We start from the raw sequence: 20,825 nt of genomic DNA, 5'->3' as shown, positions 1-20,825 counted from the left end.
AAACCTATCGAATGGTGAAAGGCCTTGATATGGAGAGGATGTTTCCTATAGTGCTCTGGTCTTAGACTCTCCCACATGGTCCAGATTAGAGGGGCGTCCTTTTAGAACAAAGATGAGGAGGAATTTCTTTAGCCAGGGAGTGGTGAATCTGGAATTCATTGACACAGGCAGCTGTGGAGGCCAAGACTTAACTTAAGGCAAAGGTTGACAGATTTTTGATTGGTCAGGGTATGAAGGGGTGTGGGGAGAAGGCACGGGATTGGGGCCGCGAGGAAAATTGGATGAGCCTTGATGAAATGGTGGAACAGACATGATGGCCCAAATGGGCTAATTCTGCTCCTGTATCTTATGGTCTACTGGCTCTGTCAACAATCCTCGTTGACTTGTTAAGGCAGCCAGCATACGCCACAATTGCTCTCATCACTGGTACCCCAGGAGGCTGTGTCCTCAGCCCTCCCACTCCCCGTCCACTCATGACTGCGCGGCCAAATTGTGCTCGTACTCTGTTGGCAAGTTTGCAAGTGATGCCCATCGAAGTGGGCCACGTCTCAAATAACAATGAGTCAGGGTACAGAGAGAGAGAGCTCGGTGTCGTGACAACAATACCTTCCTCATTGTCAGCAAAACAAAGGATCCGGTCATTCACCTCGGGAAGGAGGGGAGGTGCCCAGGCTCTTGTTTACATCATCAGTGCTGAGGTCCAGAGGGTTTGAGACTTCATGTGCCTAGGTGAGAACATCACCAATAACTGTTCCGGTCTAACTGCATAGATGTCATAGCCAAGAAAGCTCACCAAGGCCTCTGCTTCCTTGGGAGGCTAAAGAAATTCAGTATGTCCCTGTCGACTGTTATCAATTGTTATTGATGTCCCTGACACTCGAATTTCAGATATACTGTGAAGACTGGCCTAATAAAATTCATTGACATTTCTTTGTCCCCCATTACTAACTCTCCAGCATCGTTTTCCAGTGGTCCGATATCCACTCTTGTCTCTCTTTTGCTCTTTAGATACCTGGCAAAAGCTTTTGGCGTCCTCTTTTAAATTATTAGCTGGCGTACCTTTGTATTTCATCTTTTCCCTCCTTATTGCTTTTTCTAGTTGTCTTCTGTTGGGTTCTTTGAAAACATCCCTTGAGGATGAAATATTTAAAGGGAGCCTGAGGGGGAGCTTCTTCATGCAGAGTGGGGTGGGGGGGGTTTGGTTCTCAGCCTGGGGTCTACAGACCCCTCAGTTAATGGTAGGGGTCCATTTCATTTAAAAAAAAGTTTGGGAACCCCTGACTCAAGAGTGCGGAACGAGCTGCCAGTGGAAGTGGTGGCCACGGGTTCGAGCTCAACATTTGAGGGAAGTTTGATGGGTGCGTGGATGGGAGGGGTGTGGAGTGATGTGGTCCTGCAGGTCAATGGGGCTAGGCAGTTGAGAAGGTCAGCACCCTATGAAGTATTTTTCTCAACTTTTAAAAGATGCATTTCCTACTGTATTTCCCGATCAACCACCGTTATTGGATCGTGTTCACAGAGTTCCATCATACTCGTCTAAGTCAGATAAACCTCGACATGTCATCTTACGTTTTCATTACTTTCAAGACAAGGAGAAACTGTTTCGTTTCGTTCGATCTAAAGGTTACATTGATTTTTTGGATCTTAAGTTCCGATTTGTGGAGGATTTCAGTAAACCAATTCGGGATCAGCGGATTCGTTACAGATCTGTGATGTCGGAACTCTACAAGATGGATTTAAAACCAGCGCTGCTTTACCCAGCACGTCTAAGGATTCGTACGTTGGATGGAGCCCTCCATTTTTTTGAATCTCCATCGGATGCCCAGAGTTATCTGGATCAATTTTCACCTTCAACATCTTAATCGTAATTTTTAACTATCTCCGTTTGATCGGAGGTTGTGAATCTGTCGGCCTTAATTTTTTTTTTGCCTTATATGGGCAGAAAAGTTTATGTTTGATTAATTAATATGGTTGCTAAACTTTTTTTTCTATCTGCATCATTCCTTCCTTTTTCCCAGGGGATTTTGAGTGGTTATTCCGTCAGCGTCATTCTACGTATTTCCTTTGAGGCCTTAAATTTTGTAGTTTTTAAAATCTTTTTTTGTAGGTTTGCATAACTAGTTTATGTTAATAATTTTATTTCTTTTTTGGTTTATTCATAGGGTCTGGGGTTTGTTGCGGTTTTTATATTTTCTGGCTTTTTCTCTGTTATATAAGTGTTTGTTTTAATTGATTTACTTTTTTTACTCTTTTACTGCTTTATAAATAGCTGATCTTTTTTATATTTACACCTTTTTTTAGGGAGCGTCTATCGGAAGTCATGGGGGTAGTTGTAGTGCTTGCTTCTTTCTGGCTGGTCTGTGTTAGGTTTAGCCTTGGGGTCATGGGGTGGGGTGGTGGGAGGGGCTTCACGTTTTAGTTTTTTTCTTCTTGGGCTATGTATACTATTGAAGTATTGGTTGCGTTCTCCTTCCTGGTATCTCTTACTTGTTCTGTTCCCTTTCCGGGTTCGTGGGTCGAGCCTATTGTCAATCCTCCTTGTTGCGGGTTGACTTTAGGGTTTATGGAGTCTATTATTAATTTTGTCTCCTGGAATACTAATGGTCTTAACCATCCTATTAAAAGGAAAAAAGTTTTTAAAGTGTTCCGGAGACTTAAAGCACAAATTTTATTTTTACAAGAGACCCATGTGCGGAGGGGGGACAGACTACGTTTTTTTAAATTCTGGAAGGGACAACAGTTCCATTCCAACTCTAACGCTAAGATTCGAGGCATCTCTATTTTTATAGACTCCTCAGTTACTTTTATACAACAAGATATTATTTCTGATCCGAATGGTAGATTTCTACTGGTTAGTGGTCTACTATTTAATAAAAAGGTAGTTTTGGTTAATGTTTATGCTCCCAATATGGACTATCCGGAATTTTATGAATCATTATTTAATCAGTTCCCGAATTTGAATGAGTTTTCATTGATCTGGGGTGGAGATCTTAATACCTGTTTATCTCCAGCTTTGGACCGTTTGGCTCCTCTACGGACCTTACCTAATAAATCTGCAACCTTAATTAATTCATTCCTCTCTGATTCTGGGTCGACGGACATTTGACGTTTTTTGCATCCTCAGGAAAAAGATTTTTCTTTTTTTTCACATGTTCACCATTCCTATTCAAGAATTGATTATTTCTTTATTGACTCTCGTCTTATTTCTTCAGTGATTAAATGTGATTATGATTCTATAACCATTTCGGATCATGCTCCACTTAAGCTTTCTATTAAAATTCAGGCCAATACACAAAATAATAGACAATGGCGTTTTAATTCGCTGTTGCTTCAGGACTCGGACTTTGTTAACTTTATGAATGAACAGATTGATCTTTTTTTTACAATCAACTATACAGAGGATATTTCTGTGAACATTCTTTGGGATACTTTTAAAGCTTATCTTCGTGGTCAGATTATCTCGTATTCTGTTGCTTTGAGGAAGAAGCTGAAGCAGGAGGAGTTGGTAATTGTGGACAAGGTTAAGGAAATTGATAAGAAATATGTTACAGCTCCCTCTGAGGAGTTATATAAACAAAGAACTGAACTTCAAATGGAACACAGTTTATTACTTTCGTCCTCGATTGTAAATCAATTAAAGAAAACAAGAAGTGAATTTTATGTACACAGTGACAAAATTGGCCAACTGTTGGCTAACCAATTGAAGTCTAATTATGCTAAATCTCAAATTAATCAGATTTATAATCAAAATGACCGACTGATACTTGATCATGCGGGGATTAATCAAACTTTCTTTGATTTTTATTCTTCCTTATATCAATCAGAGTCTCCTTGAGACTCTAAATATATGAATGATTTTTTAGATAACCTAGACTTCCCTGAGATTTCACAGGATATGTCTTCTATGCTAGATACTCCCATTACCACTGATGAGATTAAGAATGTTATTTTCTCTATGAATTTGGGGAAAGCTCCTGGCCCTGATGGGTTTACCGTTGAATTTTATAAATGTTTTGCACCTTCATTCACCTTGGTTCGGGTTTTCGAGGCTTCATCAAAACTTGGTAAACTTCCCGAATCTTTCAATAGAGTGTCAATCTCTCTAATATTAAAGAAGGATAAAGATCCTGCTCAATGTGCATCTTATAGACCAATATCTTTATTAAATGTTGACTCTAAAATTTTTTCTAAGTTATTAGCAAACAGATTAGAAAAAGTACTTCCTTTTATTATTTCGGAAGACCAAACGGGTTTTATTAAAGGTCGTTACTCTTTATATAACATTCGCACACTGTTAAATATTGTTTATACCCCCTCACAAAATGTTCCTGAGTGTGTTATCTCTTTAGATGCTGAGAAAGCTTTTGATAGAGTAGAATGGCCTTACTTATTTAAGGTGCTTGAAATGTTTAATTTTAGCTCGAAATTTATATCCTGGATCAAACTGTTACAACATTCTCCTGTGGCCTCGGTCCGTACTAACTCTCTAAGCTCACCTTTTTTCCCTCTTTTTCGAGGTACTTGACAAGGTTGTCCCCTTAGTCCTTTATTTTTTGATATTGCATTAGAACCTCTTGCAATTGCCATTCGAGAATCTCCAAATATTACTGGGATAACTCGGGGCTTAAAGTCCCATAAAATAACACTCTATGCTGATGACTTACTTTTATATATTTCTAATCCTCAAAAATCCATCCCTGCTGTTTTAGAGTTATTAGCACAATTTAGTCTCTTTTCAGGTTATAAATTAAATCTTAGTAAGAGTGAACTTTTCCCGATTAATAAACAACTTCCCTTATATCATAACTTTCTGTTTAAATTGATTAATAATTATTTTTCATATCTTGGGATTAAAATTACTTGTAAACACAAAGATTTATTTAAGATTAACTTTTTACCCTTAATTGACCATATTATTCAACTTTCATCTAAATGGTTTCCTTTATATTTAACTTTGATTGGTCGTATTAATGCAGTTAAGATGTTTTTTCTGCCAGAATTTCTATATATATTTCAGGCATTACCGATTTTTGTTCCAAAATCTTTTTTTGATAAAGTTGACTCAAAAATTTCTTCATTTATTTGGCAAAATAAAAACCCAAAACTGGGTAAAATACATTTACAGAAAGCTAAGAGAGATGGAGGTTTAGCATTACCTAACTTTAGATTCTATTATTGGGCAATCAATATTCGACATATGAAATTTTGGTTACTTGACCAGGATATACTATCCATTCCTAAATGGGTAGCATTGGAATTACAATCTGTTCAGGGCTATACACTTGGCTCTATTTTAGGTTCCTCTCTTCCTTTTGATTTAAAACGCCTTAAACAGGTATCTAACCCAATAGTTAAATATACCTTACGTATTTGGTTCCAATTCAGAAAATGTTTTGATCTTAACCAATTTGGGCTAGCGATTCCTATTTTAGGTAATATATTTTTTCCTCCCTCTTTTACGGATCGTGCTTTTCAAATTTGGAAGACTAAGGGTATTTCACGGTTTTTGGATTTATTTTTAGATGGTTCCCTTATGTCTTTTGAACAATTATCTAATAAATATAATTTATCAAGAATACATTTTTTTAGGTATCTACAAGTTAGAAATTTCCTAAGTACTATACTTTCTTCTTTTCCAATGCTTCCTCCTACATACATTTTAGATACTATAATTAACCTTAATCCATGTCAGAAAGGTGCATCGGTTATGATTTATAATATTATTATGAAACTTAGGAAAGCTCCATTTGATAAGATTAGGGTAGATTGGGAACAGGAATTGGGGTCTATCATTTCTGTGGATGACTGGGGGCAGATTTTACAATTAGTCAATACTTCCTCTATCTGTGCTAAACATTCCCTAATTTAATTTAAAGTTGTTCATAGAGCACATATGTCCAATTAAATTAGCACGCTTTTATTCTCATATTAATCCTTTTTGTGATAGATGTCCGGGGCAGATAGCCTCTTTAACTCATATGTTTTGGTCTTGTCCTACTCTGGAAACTTTTTGGAGAGACATTTTTAATATTATCTCAAAGGTATTGAATATAGATATCTCTCCTCACCCTATTACTGCTATCTTTGGGCTACCTAAAATTTCCAGTAATTTTTCTCCTTCAGCCCGTAGAATGATTGCGTTTCTTACTTCAATGGCGAAAAGATGTATCTTACAACATTGGAAAGAGCTTAACGCTCCAACCACCTTTTTTTGGTTTTCTCAGACGATATTATGCTTGAATTTGGAGAAAATTAGAAGCAATCTTTATGATTCCTCACTTAAATTTGAACAGACCTGGAGATCTTTTATACAATATTTTCATTTAATGTAATTTTTTTTCTTCTCTTTTTTTGCTCCATATTTATATACCCTTCTTGTTTTTGTTTACTGTTTTTAATGGAGGTCGGGTTTGAGGACGTGATTTTAAGTTTTTTAACTCTATTTGGTTCCAAGTTAGCCCATTGCTTTGCTTTTAGTTTAGTTGCACGGTGGGTTTTTTTGGGTTTTTTTTTTCCTTTTCTCTATTGATATATATATAAATTAGTATACTATTATGCTACCTTAGTATGTTATGTTTAAATTACATTGTTTGTATCACTTTTTTTTCTGTATTAATATTTCCTGTAATTTTATTATATTCTAACAGTGTATTAGTGCCTATATGGCTTACCCTTTTGTATACTTATTCAATAAAAAGATTTAAAAAGAAAGAAAGAGAAGGTCAGCATGGGTTAGATGGGCTGAAGAGCCGGTTTCTGTGCTGTGGTCCTCTGTGACTATAATTTTTAATTTCAACAGGGGCTGGAACCGTGTGATCGTGGAGAAGCCGTTTGGGAAGGACTTGGAGAGCTCGAACAAGCTGGCTGCCCACCTCTCTTCCCTCTTCAAGGAGGAGCAAATCTACCGCATTGATCACTACCTGGGCAAGGAGATGGTGCAGAACCTGATGGTCATCAGGTGAGTGGCGGCCGTGCTCGGCGTCACCGGACACCGAGGGTGGCAGCCTACCTGAGGCACCGGGGCTTGGTGGGGTGAATTGGTTCTACTTGAGGAAGTGCGAAGTGATTTATTTTGGAAGAGTGCAGGGTTCCTGACAGGATTCTTAGCAGCGTGGAGGAACTGAGGGATCTTGGTGTTCACGTCCACAGATCCCTCAATGTTGCCGGGCAAGTTGAGAGGGTGTTCTTAAGAAGGAGTACAGTGCGTTGGCCTTCATTAGTCAGGGGATTGAGTTCAAGAGCCTTGAGGTAACGTTGCAGCTCTATAAAGCCCTGGTCCGACCACAGTTGGAGTGTTGTGTTCAGTTCGGGTTACCTCTTTATAGGAAGGATGTGATAACTTTAGAGATGGTGCAGAGGAGATTCACCAGGTTGCTGCCTGGAATAGAGAGCGTGCCTTATAGCTTAAGTGAGTTAGAGCTTTTGCCTCTGGAGTGAAGGACGAAGAGAGGTGACTTGATAATAAGAAACTTTTTCCCAGGGCGTAATTTTAAGGTGAGTGTGTAAACGTAACTTTGCTAGATCAAATAACGACAGCAGAAGAAGATCGTTACTGATCTTTTCACCCGTTTATTTCTTCGAGCTCAGCCGGGGAGTGAACTTGGACCCGACATCAGGGAGAGACCCTTTCTCATCTCCCCGGCGGTTCTACAAGTTCACTGCCCGATGTCAGAATTGTCAGAAGTTATAAGGCCACCGATACAAAAGCACAATCAGTTTGATAACCATTCCAGCCAAGTCAGTGGACTATTGATACAAAAGTACAATCAATTTGTTAGACATTCAAGCCATCTTAATCAGAGAAAAGAATGTCCTACCTGGTTTTCTGGAGCCACAACTTAATTACAAAGATAAGAACATCCGTCAAATTTATGCTTTAATTAAGAAAGGATTGTTCTGTCTAATTTCCATCAGGTTCTGCTTTTTGTCAAAATGAAAAGGTGTGAAAAGCCCAGAGACACCTGATGTGGATCTCGGCAAACTTTAATTATCTTGCTCCAAAGAAGGCAGCTTTGAGATATTATTCAAACACACTGCAGTCACAGACATAGTCAGTACTGAATCCATTGTTTACAGGAATCTTGAGAATCTCCCTTTCACTTAAACTTTATCAAGTGGAGAAACGTATACAGATAAGTTCTTCACCCAGTGAGTGGTGCCTGCAACGACCTGCTTGTGAGGTGGTAGAGGATATTTAATAAATGTCTTAGGTAAGCACATGGATGAAATAAAAATGGAGGGGGGGTGCTAGTGAGATGAGTGCAGTATAGGTGTGTATTTTGGAGCTCCTCATGGCACACCAAACTTCACGAGTTAAAACTGCCTTTTTGAACACTTGACTCTCAATTTTTTGTTGCAAGATCTCCGTTGTTTGTTTCTCTTTTACGCCACCAAAAAGTGTAACATGAACGTGTCCAGTAAAACAGCATGAGGTGGAAAGGGAGCCGCTCGCCTGCTAGCCGATGCTGCAGCGAACGTTAGCCGGTACCAAGCTAGCAAGAACCCTCCAGGCATGTCGTCAGCCGAAGAGGAAGACGAGCTTCCTCTTATTTGACAGAAAATTTCAAACAAACTCTTGCAATCCTTCAATGAGCGGTTTGACAAGTTTGAGCACAGTTTCCAGAGTCTGTTGTCCGCCCGGCAAGCGCTCACTGAGAGACTGTCGAGCACCGAAAATCAGACCGCCGGCCACGAGCAGCGAATCCACACCGTGGAAACTTCAGTCGCTGAGCCGCAGCAAGAAGATGAAAGGCTGCGGCCTAGGCTTTCAGATCTGGAAGAGAGATCCAGACGCAATAACATAAAGATTGTTGGCGTCCCAGAAGGCAAGGAGAAAGGGAGGCCGACTGAATTTGTCACTAACCTGATCCCCAATCTGCTGGGGGATGACAACTTCACCAAGCCAGTCGTTATCGATGGAGCGCACCGCACACAAAAGCCCAGACCACCGGAAGGCTCAAGGCCCCGCACGTAATTGCACGGGTGCATTTCGCACTGGAGAAAGAAAAGACTCTGCGGCTCGGGAGGCAACTCTCGATGGATTACGGAGGTCTTTGAATCTTAATCTTCCCTGAACACACCGCGGAGGTTATTAGATTATGAAGACACGCAGTCCTCTTTTATTGTCATTTAGTAATGCATGCATTAAGAAATGATACAATATTTCCTCTGGTGTGATATCACAAAACACAGGACAGACCAAGACTGAAAAAACTGACAAAACCACATAATTATAACATATAGTTACAACAGTGCAACAATACCATAACTTGATGAAGAAGTCTATGAGCACAGTAAAAGTTCAAAGTCACTCAAATGTCCCACATCTCACGCAGATGGGAGAAGGAAGAAAAACTCTCCCTGCCATACCCGACCACGGTCCGCTTCTGAGTCATCCGAAAACTTCGAGCTCTGTTCAGCTCTCGGACACCGAGTACTGAGCGCCATCACTATCCGAACGATTCAACCCCCTTCTCGGTCGCCAACAGCAGGCAAAGCCGGGGATTTTGAGGCCCACCCTCCGAAGGATTCCCGGCCACGCAGTAACGACAGCAGCGAACGAGCGTTTCAGAAATTTTCCCTGATGTTCCTCTGTGCTTTCACGTCCATCTTCATCAAATCAGGATTGTCCATGGCCCCTATTTAACAGATACGATATCATTTTTCATCGGAGGGCTGCGCACGCACGGCGCGTTGCTTCTCTTCTCCTCCCGCCTATGGAGCAAGGCGGAGTTTCCGTGAGGTGCTGCAACTGCTGAGGGAGAAGGAGGTCCGGCATTCGCTATGATTCCCGGCCAGGCTCCATGTTCATCACCAAGGGCAAGTAAAAGAATTCAGCATCCCGGATGAAGCCAAGACTTTTGTAGACCAAAAACTTTGAAAGGCTATTTTTCACAACATAAATAAAGAGAGTCTAAACGTGCTGTGAGCAGACTTTAATCATGGCAGTTCTTTATTCTATCCTCAATTTGTTCTTTATTATGTGTGCTAATGAGGGGCTGTTAGTTGGAGGTGTTTTTCTCCGCTTTTGTCCGGCAGTCCCAGATTAGGATGAGGGCAACTCTGCTTCGTTTGGGGAAGCAATGGGTGGGGGTTTTGTTCACATATTTGTTAACTGTTCATCTTATTTTTTGTTGGTTTTTGTTGGCTGCTAGACTGAATGTTAAGTTTGTATTTCATTACAATGCAAAAGGTACCACAAATGAATAATACTCTTGACTCCTTATCCTTGGTCTCTTGGAATGTGCGCGGTTTCGGTCACCCATTAAAGCGAGGTAAAGTTTTCGCACATTTGAAGCCATTGAAATCTGACATTGTATTCTTACAAGAAACCCACGTTAAAGCCACTCAGCATAGGAGTCTCAGGGCTAATTGGACTTCACAGGTCTATCAGGCACCTTTCACATCCAAAGCCAGAGGCGTTGCCATTCTCTTCCGTAAGACTGTGCCTTTTTGTTTTCATTCATCCACAATTGATCCAAATGGTAGGTTTATAATTTTAACTGGGCATATCAATTTACTTCCCATTACACTGGTAAACGTTTACAGACCGAACTCGGACGATCCAGGTTTTTTCCATAACTTGATCCCAGATAACGATTCAAGCCACATATTGATCGGGGGTGACTTTAATTACTACCTGGACCCGTATTTAGATAGGCTGTCCTCTGCCCCCTCCCACCCAATATTCTTGCTGTGCAAACTCTTAACAATTTGATGAAGTCGAAGAAGGTGGTGGATATTTGGAGACTACAACACCCATCTGACCGTGATTATTCCTTTTATTCCCATGTACACAGATCATATACACGGATCGATTATTCTTTAGTCGACTCCAGATTAATCTCTAATATTGACCACATCAAATATCACAGCATAATAATATCCGACCATAGTCCTCTCAATCTCAATCTTCAACTGTCCCTCCCTATAACCGGCGCTTTAATGCCTTCTTGCTCAAGGATCAGGCATTTAAAGAATACATTACGACGCACATCTCGCAGTTCCTTGAGACCAATGACAACGGCGAGGTGAATGACTCAACACTGTGGGAAACACTTAAAGTGTATATCAGAGGACAAATTATTTCTTATGAAGCCACACTGAAAAGGGCTAAGCGAGGTCGATTGGAAGTGATTGAGGAAGAATGACTAGCGGCTGAACAGGCTTACAAAAACGCCTTGCTCCAATCAGATTATAATATCATTCTCAAATTAAAATACGAATACAACTCCATTCTAGGGGAACAAATTGGCAACATACTACTTCAACTGATCAGTGGCACTTTGAGTTTGGTGACAAAACACAGAAGTTATTGGCAAGGCAGTTGAAAGGAGAACGAGCAAAACGATCCATTTACAAAATAAAATCCAAATCTGCCCTGATGCTTACGAATATTAACAAATGATTTAGTGAGTTCTATTCAGAAATTTACACCTCCAAATCAATAGCTACACAGGAAGATTTTGATAAGTTTTTTGATCTGCTCCACTTCCCACAATTGGATGCAGCTTTCAGGGAGAATTTGGATTTGGATTTTTCACTATCTGAGTTACAGGATGCCATCGAAGCATTTCCCACCGGTAAGGTGGCTGGGCCGGATGGGTTCCGGCCAGGGTTCTGCAAAGCCTTCCGAGATGTCCTTACACCGACTTTGCTGAGAATGGTTCGGGATACCTTTAAAAACAAGCGGCTCCCACCCCTCTCTCAGTGAAGCAAGTATCTGTGTTTTATTAAAAAAAGATAAAGACGAAACGGACCTTGGAAGCTATAGGGCCCATTGCACTACTAAATTATGATCTGAAAATAATTACAAAAGCGTTAGCACATCGGCTCGGTAAGCACGTAGCAAATATCCTTCACCTGGACCAAACGGGATTCATCCCGGGCAAGTACTCCTTCTGTAATGTCCGCAAAATTCTCAATGTTTTGTATGCCGATTATGGGAAAGATGATAGAGCTGCTATACTGTCTCTGGATGCCCACAAGGCATTCGATATGATAGAGTGGCCCTATCTAATAGTTCGGATTCGGCGACACTTTTATAGAATGGGTCAAAATATTATATACTGATCCAAAATCCTTCATTCTCACAAATGGGGATAAATCCAGTCCGTTCTCTCTGCAATGTGGTGTTCGCCAAGGGGACCCATTGTCCCCCCTGCTGTTTAACACAGCGCTGGACCTCCTGGCAATTGGCATTAGGGGCCACACAGGTATTAAGTTGGGCAATATTGAGACCCGTGTGATTCTGTACGCGGAGGACCTTCTTGTCTGTTTAGCCGACCCAGTGGTCTCTATTCCCATCATACTAGAATATATAAATCCCTTCGGGAGTATTTTTGGCTGTACCATAAATTGGGGAAAGAGCAAATTCATGCCCTTAGTGGATCAATTTGCTGAAGACTTCCTGAAAAAGTTGCTTTTTAGAGTAGAGAAGGACTGTTTCACCTACTTTGGGATTAAACGGACTAAGAACCCAAAGCATCTTTTCAAATTTAATTTTATAAAATCATTAGAAAAACGCAGAACAAATATCGAGTCCTGGAGGAAACTGCCCTTATCCATGATTGGATAGGTAAATGCGATCAAAATGTTGAGCCTAGCCAGCTTTCTATATCTTTTTCAAAACCTGCCTATATATTTAAATGCATCCTTTTTCAAGAACCTTGACTCTATCATATTGCCCTTTGTGTGGGGCTACAAATCACACAGGATATTTAAGGCTCACCTACACAAACCTCTTAGGAAGGGCGGTCTTGGTCTGCCAATTTTCAAACATTACTACCGGGCAGCTAACTCCAGGGCTCTTACGTACTGGAAATGTGGAGGTGCTGGGACCCAGGAAAAACTTTTATGGCTGCAGCTGGAAGCCTCTGTTGTTAAATATTCTTCACTTCCTGTTCTGCTTTCCACTTATGCCTCAGCAGACAAGCTAATCCAACAAAACTTCACCTTAAAGAATTCTTTATGAATATTAAACCAGATAAAAGTGGCTCACCGAACTCCCAGTGTTTCCATACACGCTTCCACTTGTCAAAATCATTCATTCAAGTCCGGATAATTAGACGGGGTGTTTGCAGTCTGGAGAGAGAGGGGTATCAAAACTTTCTTAGATCTGTACATCGACGGCCAATTTGCATCATTCACACAATTAGGCACTAAGTTCAACCTTCCAAATTCACATTTTTTCGCCATCTCCAAGTCAGGCACTACGTTAAGGAAAAGTGCCCACACTTGGAGACTACTTCCACCACGCATCCCTTTCTTGAAAACCTCTTGCTCCCTCCAGACTCCAAACAGTTAATATCAAAATTTGTGAATTGCTTTACTCCTTTGGTTTCTACAGATTTTATTGGGGAAGCCTGGGCCAGGGACTTGAACTCAGAGATATCAGCGGAACTTTGGGAGGAGGCAATGTCCCGGGTTTACTGTTGTTCTATTAATTCACGCTACAGCTTAATCAAGGTGATGCATAGATTGCATTATTCAAAAAAAAACCGACCCGCACCTTCCCATCTGTGTCTCCTGAATGTGACAAGTGCCACTCTGCTGAGGCCTCACTAGCACATCTTTTCTGGTTTTGCCCTGCATTATACAACTTTTGGACTGCAATTTTTGAGTGGCTCTCAAAGGTCTATTCCAGAGACATTCAGCCCAATCTTTGGATGCTCTGCAAAGACTCTGGAGTTGCCGCATGACATGCAGAGTGCTCTGTATTTCGGAATGGTGGTGGCTAAGAAACTTATTCTTCTGACCTGGAAGTCTGCTACTCCACCCACCCTCGCACACTGGCTGAAGGAGATGTTGTCTATTATACAAATGGAAAGACTGCGTCTGCACAAACCCAATACACAGAATACATTTGAGAGAATATGGGGACCCTTACTGGCTCAGTGTCGTATTACCTCTCGTACATAGTGACCTTGACCTGTCTAGTCTCATGAGTAGATGTTCTGCCTAACCGGATTCCTTTATTCATTTTACTTTACATTGCCTCCGTGATGTCACTATTCTGTCAGCTCTTTATCTGGAAGTTTATTTATGTAATCTTGTCCATTGTCTGGCAGCCTTTTTGGTTCTTTTTTTGTTCTTGATTTGTTTTGTCTGTGCTCCACCTGGAGCTGTATTCCCTTTGTATTGTTTTGTACATCTTTTATTTATCTTGTCTTTGTAAAACTGAAAATTGTAAATAAAGTAAAAATGGAGGGCTCTGTGGGAGGGGAGGGTTAGATTGATCTTAAGTGGGTTAAAAGATCAGCACCACACCGTGGGCCAAGGGACTGTACTGTGCAAAGTATTATTCTGTCATAGAGTGCTACAGCAATACGGCTTGGCTACAGACCCTTCGGCACAAGCAGACCGTGCTGACCGCGGTGCCCACTCAGCTACCTGGGCTCGGGCGATATCCCTCCATGCCCTGCCCCTAACCAAGAGCTTCTGAAATGATATATCATCCCTGCCTCAAACCACCTCCCCCAGCAGCTCATTCCGTACACTCACCACCCTCTGTGTGGAGAAAGTTGCCCCTCGGGTCCCGTTTGAACCCCTCCCTTCCCGCCCCTATGCCACCGGTTCAGGGCCTGCCCACCCTCGGGTGCTTGCGTCCACCTCGTGCATGCCTCGGTTCCTCCGTGGCGTCAGCTCTGTGTGTCGATCGTAATTCCAGACATAACGGGGACCTGCCCCGTTTGCGGCCGACGACCGACGCAGTCCGAGGATGTGCTGGGGAGGGGGGGTGGGGTCAGCCCGCGAGCTTTGACACGCTTCTGGCGCCAACCAGGCCGAGTGGTTGCTGACTGCTGATATTTAAAACCGAGCAAATTGAATCTCTCCACCCTCCCCACATCGGTGTCACTTGAAGTGCTGAGGGGTGGGAGGGAGGTCATATTCAGTGCTCCCGCGAACCTGGCCCTATCCAGGGGTGGGTGGGAATGGCCGGGTATTTTGCCTGGCAGGGGGGCTAGTAGGTGTTAAACTCTAAGGTGAGGAAGGAGCAAAATGATAACGTCGCCCAGCGTATCCCTGCTGCAGGTGAGAGTATTGGGGCAGGACCAGACAGTGCTAGAGTGCGCCGGAAGCTTGGTGGTGTGGGGGGTGTTGGAACGAAGTGGGGGGTTGTCAAGCTCGGCCTGGCCTCTGCGTTCCCAGACACTAACCGCCACCTCCCACCCTGCGCTATCTCGCCAGGTTCGCCAACCGGATCTTCGGACCTGTGTGGAACAGGGACAACATCGCCTCCGTCGTGCTGACCTTCAAGGAGCCGTTCGGGACGGAAGGCAGAGGGGGCTACTTTGACGAGTTTGGGATCATCCGGTAAGGGCTGGCAGAGGGAGAAACCACACCCCTTCTGGGGGGGGTGGGCACGGGAGCGACTGGCGGGTCACACAGCCCCCAACACGGTGGGTGCCCAGGAGAACTCGACTCGGTGGGCAGGGACTGTGGAGAGGGGAAAGGTCAGCACACTTCACCCACTCGGACACCACCACCCTCTGCTCCTGTCTGGTTCCAAACCTCTGACACTCTCTCGCTCTCTCTCTGGGGACATGCTGCTGCTCCCTCCCGTCGGGGTCTGTTGTCCAGTGTTTGCTCGGTGGCAGACAAGCTGGATTGTGTTCATCTGTGGACTGCTGAGAACTGCTTGCTCTTGCCAGTGACTCCCATGCATCTTCAATTTACAGGCCGTGTGCGATATAAATATTTGTGTCTGACTGTATGTTTAATGCTGTGCTGTGTGACTGTTGGTACTGTGCTTTACTTTTTCCTTTGAGGAATGTGTTTTGTTTGGCTGTATTCGTGGATTTTCATGCGTGGTTGAATGAGAATTAAATGTGAACGAGACGTATTCTGTTGCTTCCTCTGTCTCCCTTTCTGCGTCACTCCCTGTGTGTGTGTGTCTCTCTGTTACTGTCTGTCTGCCTCTCTGTATCTCTCTCTCTCTATCTCATTCTCTCTGTCTCTCTCAATCTCTCTGTGTGTCTCAATCTCCCTCTCTCTCATTTTCTGTCACCCCGCCTGCTCCCCCCCCCCCGCCTCGCCCTCCGTCCCACTTCTCCTCCCCTCTCCCTATATCTCACTACACCCACCCCCGTCTCCTTTGGTCTCTTTCCTCAGCCTGGTGCGTGAGTGCGGGGAGGGCTCTGGCAGTATCGTGGGGTGGGTGTTAAGGAGGCAGAGGTGTTGCGCGTCCCCACGGGCCCAGCCCCACCTCACCGCCTCGACTCTCTCTCCCCCCTCAACCCAGGGACGTGATGCAGAATCACATGATGCAGATGCTGTGTCTGGTTGCCATGGAGAAGCCGGCCTCCACCAACTCTGATGATGTCCGCGATGAGAAGGTAGGTCCTGTCCACCCACCCCCATGTCTGACCCAGTCTTCAACCTGGGAGTGTGTGATGGGACGGTGTGGAGGGAGCTTCACTCTGTGTCTGACCCCGGGAGTGTGTGATGGGACGGTGTGGAGGGAGTTTCACTCTGTGTCTGACCCCAGGAGTGTGTGATGTGACGGCGTGGAGGGAGCTTCACTCTGTGTCTGACCCCTGGAGTGTGTGGTGGGACGGTGTGGAGGGAGTTTCACCCTGTGTCTGACCCCGGGAGTGTGTGATGGGACGGTGTGGAGGGAGTTTCACCCTGTGTCTGACCCCGGGAGTGTGTGATGGGACGGTGTGGAGGGAGTTTCACCCTGTGTCTGACCCCGGGAGTGTGTGATGGGACGGTGTGGAGGGAGTTTCACTCTGTGTCTGACCCCGGGAGTGTGAGATGGGATGGTGTGTAGGGAATATCAGTATGCATCTGTGATTATGTTTAAACATTTTATTTTATTTTAGCAACTTTACTTTTCCCCATTCTCGCTTAGTTCACCAGGCTGCCATTTTCTGTCCCATCGTCCTCCCAACCATCACCGTTGTGCCTGTGCCCAGAACAGGGAAAGTGCCCTGACTGCTTACATTGTCCAAATTAACAGAACAACCCTTGATGTTGATACAGTTCTTAAGCTACCAAATGCCTTCTCTAAGGGCCTTTAACAGCACAGGAGATGGTGCTCCATTCTTTGTCAGACACTCAGCTACTGGGTCCTTTGCTAGTGGACCACAGCACCCGATGGATTTTCCAGGACGAGGTCCTTGATGCTGCTTATCTCTAGACGAAGCCTTTTCTCTGTAACTGGCTTGCTGGATTTGATGGCATCAACCAGAGAGTAGCAGTCTGTAACACAAGTTATTTGTCGAGTGTTCCTCTCTGGGTCACCGTGGACAAGCTCAGAGCAGTGTGTGGCCAAATAGAAGGCATTCAGTCGTTGCAAGGGTTTCTCTCGCCAGCGTAGTTGGTATGAGTCTTCGATCCTTTCTGATTGCCAACAGAGAAGTGAAAATCTTCCCTCTTCTCCCATCAGTGCAATAAATGTTCCCCTTGAGTCTGTCCATCGGGGAGATTTCCAAGTGGGGCATCACTCAAGACAACGAGCCTCAGTGAGCTAACTTTTCCAAGCTGTTGAAACTTCAAGACTACTTTTTCAGACTGAATTCTGCGCGCTGTCTTGTTTGCCTCACGTAAAGTCTGCACTGTGGCATTTCTTGGTGCTGGACACCCAAGTTGCAGGCATCCAACATGACGTCTGGTCTGCTGTGCCTTGCCGCCCGTGGAGCCAGACCTCCCTTTGGCCTCAGGTGCTCTGCTTCTCGGAGGGGTGCGTCCTGCTGTGGGGCCCGTGAGGATTCCATGCGGATTGTCTGAAGATTCCTGATGGGGCTTTCTTGCTGCAGTTGTACTGTTCCGTCAACAGCAAGGATGTCTATCTCAACTGAGCAGCATCTATCATCTTCCTCGCACCCAACCCAAAAGGCCGATGTTAGCTGAGGGATGATGCTGTGGCCTCCCCCATGTGAAGTCATCTACGTGACTGGCAAATACTCCAGTAACAAAACGGCTGGATCCACTGGTGACGTCTTTCCATCTGTTCTCAACATTACTTCCTTGATCTTTTTATACCAGTAGAGTGATGCATCTGCTGGACCATACACACACTTCCTGAATTTCCACATTGCTCCTTCACTTCTGGCTTCAGGAGCAGGGGGGAGGAGGAAGGGGGGGGCGGAGGGATTTAATGTAAGTGTCACTTGGCCGCTCAATTCCCTGTGAGAATGCGGATCTTATGTCCATGCCGTGGGTCGCCAATGCTTTTGACATAATACTGAGAGAAATAGGCAGAGACTCTGATGTACATGTTGGTGAGTCTTTGTGGAGTTTCTTTATGTTCAGTTCCTCAAATCCTCCAGCCACGAGGCGTGCTTTTGGTGTCATTCCTGTCGAGGTCTCTCTTTGGTGCGCACCCATCTTGTAGACATTGTCTCTGGGCCAATGTCTCAAACTTCCTCAAACACTCCATTATTTCTTCATCTACTTTCATCCTGTTTTTCAGATTCAGATGACAGCTCATTAGTAACTGTAACATCTTCATGTTGTTATTTCTCCGCTGGTCCCGCCTGATCTATACTTGGTTCAATATGAAGTCTGTCTACACATGGCATATCGACTGATCCTGCAGTACCAGTGACCGTGGCTGGTTCTAGTCAATTCAAGTTGTACCGACTTTTAATTCTCCCAGTGGCTTTGCCGGCTCGTCCTAAGACTTCAGCTTTGTATTGGTCTACAAATCTCATAGATTTTTTTTTAAAGATTTTAAGATTATTTTAAGACTGAAACTTCCGTGTTGTCTGTGTACTTGTTCAAGCAAGTCTGCTGAGTTTTCAACTGCATTCTCTTCAGCACTGTCTGTGCCAATGTTGGGTCCTCAGCTGCACTCTCCATATCCCTGTCTGTGCTACGTGACCGTGTGCCAGGTTAGTGCTTTTCGTTTTTGTTTTGTGTCGCTCTCTACGGAGTTCTGATGGTCTTCAGTTTGTGCTGTACGTAGTCTGGAATGATGCACTCTCACATACGTACCTCCATGTTTTACGAATATCGCGATCGATGACAACTCCAGGACCTTTCCACTCTGTACAGTCTGCTCTTTTGTAACACGCTTGGTCCCCTGTCCCATATTTCTCACCTGTAGGCTGGAGCTGTGTCCTCAGAGCCCTTCGAATTCTCGCTGAGAACTCTGCTTCAGTGAAAGCCTTCCTCCATCCGTGTCCCAACCCACAGAGCAGGTGATGTAGTCCAAGGGAAGGGCGAGCACCCATACAGCTTGGCACCAGTGTCGTCACAGAGGTTGCCAGAGTGAAGTTGTAAACAACATCAAACTGCCTAAGGGACCCCGGCTCCGGATTTCCTCCTCGGGGTTTACTCCCGAAGCCTTTCCCATGGGTGGGTGTGGCCGCAAGGCAGCGGAGGTTTAAAATCAGAGTTTTCCTTCTCCTAGGCGGGCCCCCACCTACCCGAAGCATCTGGCTTTGAGGCGCCCGTGGTCTGCCTTTGCCCCTTCTCTTGTCAGTAGAAACAATTCCACCAGTCCTAGTAGCTCAGCCACACATGAAGGCCAAGAGTTGGACTTGGTTGTCAGAGGCTGTTGAAGTCGCACGCCATTTGGAGCACTTTATAGGTAGTGGGAGCTTATCCTCACTACCACCCTGGCTATGACAACCTTAGGAATCATTGGTAAGTGCTGTGACAAACAGCACGTTTTAATCTCCTGCCGTACTTGTTTAGTGGATTTGTGCCAGGTGATGGCGCCCCCATCTGGTCACTCTGGGAGCTACACTGGCTGCTGTCTCGTTTCTGCTCAGTGAAGTATGTCATTTCCCAGCTCAGACTAATTCTGACTGTTGCCCCGACAGCTTCTTCAAAAAATCTTCTTCACAGCCAATTCCAAAGATGCAAATGTAAGTTCTGTGTATTCAGTTAATGCCAGCTGTCTGTCCTCTCTGTCTAGACACGCAGTATCCAACAATTTAAAAGCTAATACAGCGCCAGGAAGTTCCATTTTGGATTTAAACTTGCGACTGTACATCCAGAAATTTTGTCTGTGTAAATGCCTCATAAATCCGATCCTTTTCTTCCTTTAGAGAAACGGAGACCTGCATTTATTAGTGTAGTCACACCATCATCTTTGTTCAAGTCAATCACCGAAATTCCCATCCTGGTCTCTCACTGTTCCCGAAAGAGACAGTGGAATCCCAAGGTCCAAGCTCGGTATCCTGAGTCCATATCCCTATTTAAATTTTGCAGCTTTCGTAAGGCTTGCCCTTATGGAATGCCGGTGAGATCCTAACTAGGAAACAAACCTCTGCTAACACTGATAACATTTGAACAACAAAGAGAAGATTTATTTTTTTCGTTTTAACTGCCCTGTTCTCGTTTAGTACACTGGGCTGCCGTTTTCTGTCGCAACATCCTCCCAACCATCACCCTCCTGCTCACCCCAACTAAATGCTAACATGGTACAAATGAACAACTAGTGTGTGACCCCAGGAGTGTGTGATGGGACGGTGTGGAGGGAGTTTCACTCTGTGTCTGACCCCGGGAGTGTGTGATGGGACGGTGTGGAATGAGTTTCACTCTGTGTCTGACCCCGGGAGTGTGTGATGGGACGGTGTGGAGGGAGCTTCACTCTGTGTCTGACCCCGGGAGTGTGTGATAGGACGGTGTGGAGGGAGCTTCACTCTGTGTCTGACCCCGGGAGTATGTGATGGGACGGTGTGGAGGGAGCTTCACTCTGTGTCTGACCCCGGGAGTGTGTGATGGGACGGTGTGGAGGGAGATTCACTCTGTCTGACCCCGGGAGTGTGTGATGGAACAGTGTGGAGGGAGCTTCACTCTGTGTCTGACCCCGGGAGTGTGTGATGGGACGGTGTGGAGAGCGTCACTCTGTGTCGGACCCCAGGAGT

The 20,825-nt window shown here is 44.3% G+C and overlaps 1 protein-coding gene across 5 annotated transcripts in view; it reads left to right on the top strand.

The window, feature by feature from the left end:
* Positions 1-20,825, top strand: part of g6pd (glucose-6-phosphate dehydrogenase) — a 59,830-nt gene that overhangs the window by 32,808 nt on the left and 6,197 nt on the right. For all 5 annotated transcript variants that reach the window (XM_063035430.1, XM_063035431.1, XM_063035428.1 and 2 more), the window contains 3 exons: positions 6,800-6,958; positions 15,190-15,315; positions 16,244-16,337. In XM_063035430.1, coding sequence (XP_062891500.1) covers positions 6,800-6,958; positions 15,190-15,315; positions 16,244-16,337 — 379 coding nt within the window. The remainder of the gene's footprint in view (positions 1-6,799; positions 6,959-15,189; positions 15,316-16,243; positions 16,338-20,825) is intronic.

This window comes from Mobula hypostoma, chromosome 28, assembly GCF_963921235.1.
Source record: "Mobula hypostoma chromosome 28, sMobHyp1.1, whole genome shotgun sequence".
In the NCBI taxonomy this organism is placed as follows: Eukaryota; Metazoa; Chordata; class Chondrichthyes; order Myliobatiformes; family Myliobatidae; genus Mobula; species Mobula hypostoma.
Note: the sequence above shows the minus strand (reverse complement) of the source record. Positions and strands in the feature narration are given on the sequence as shown.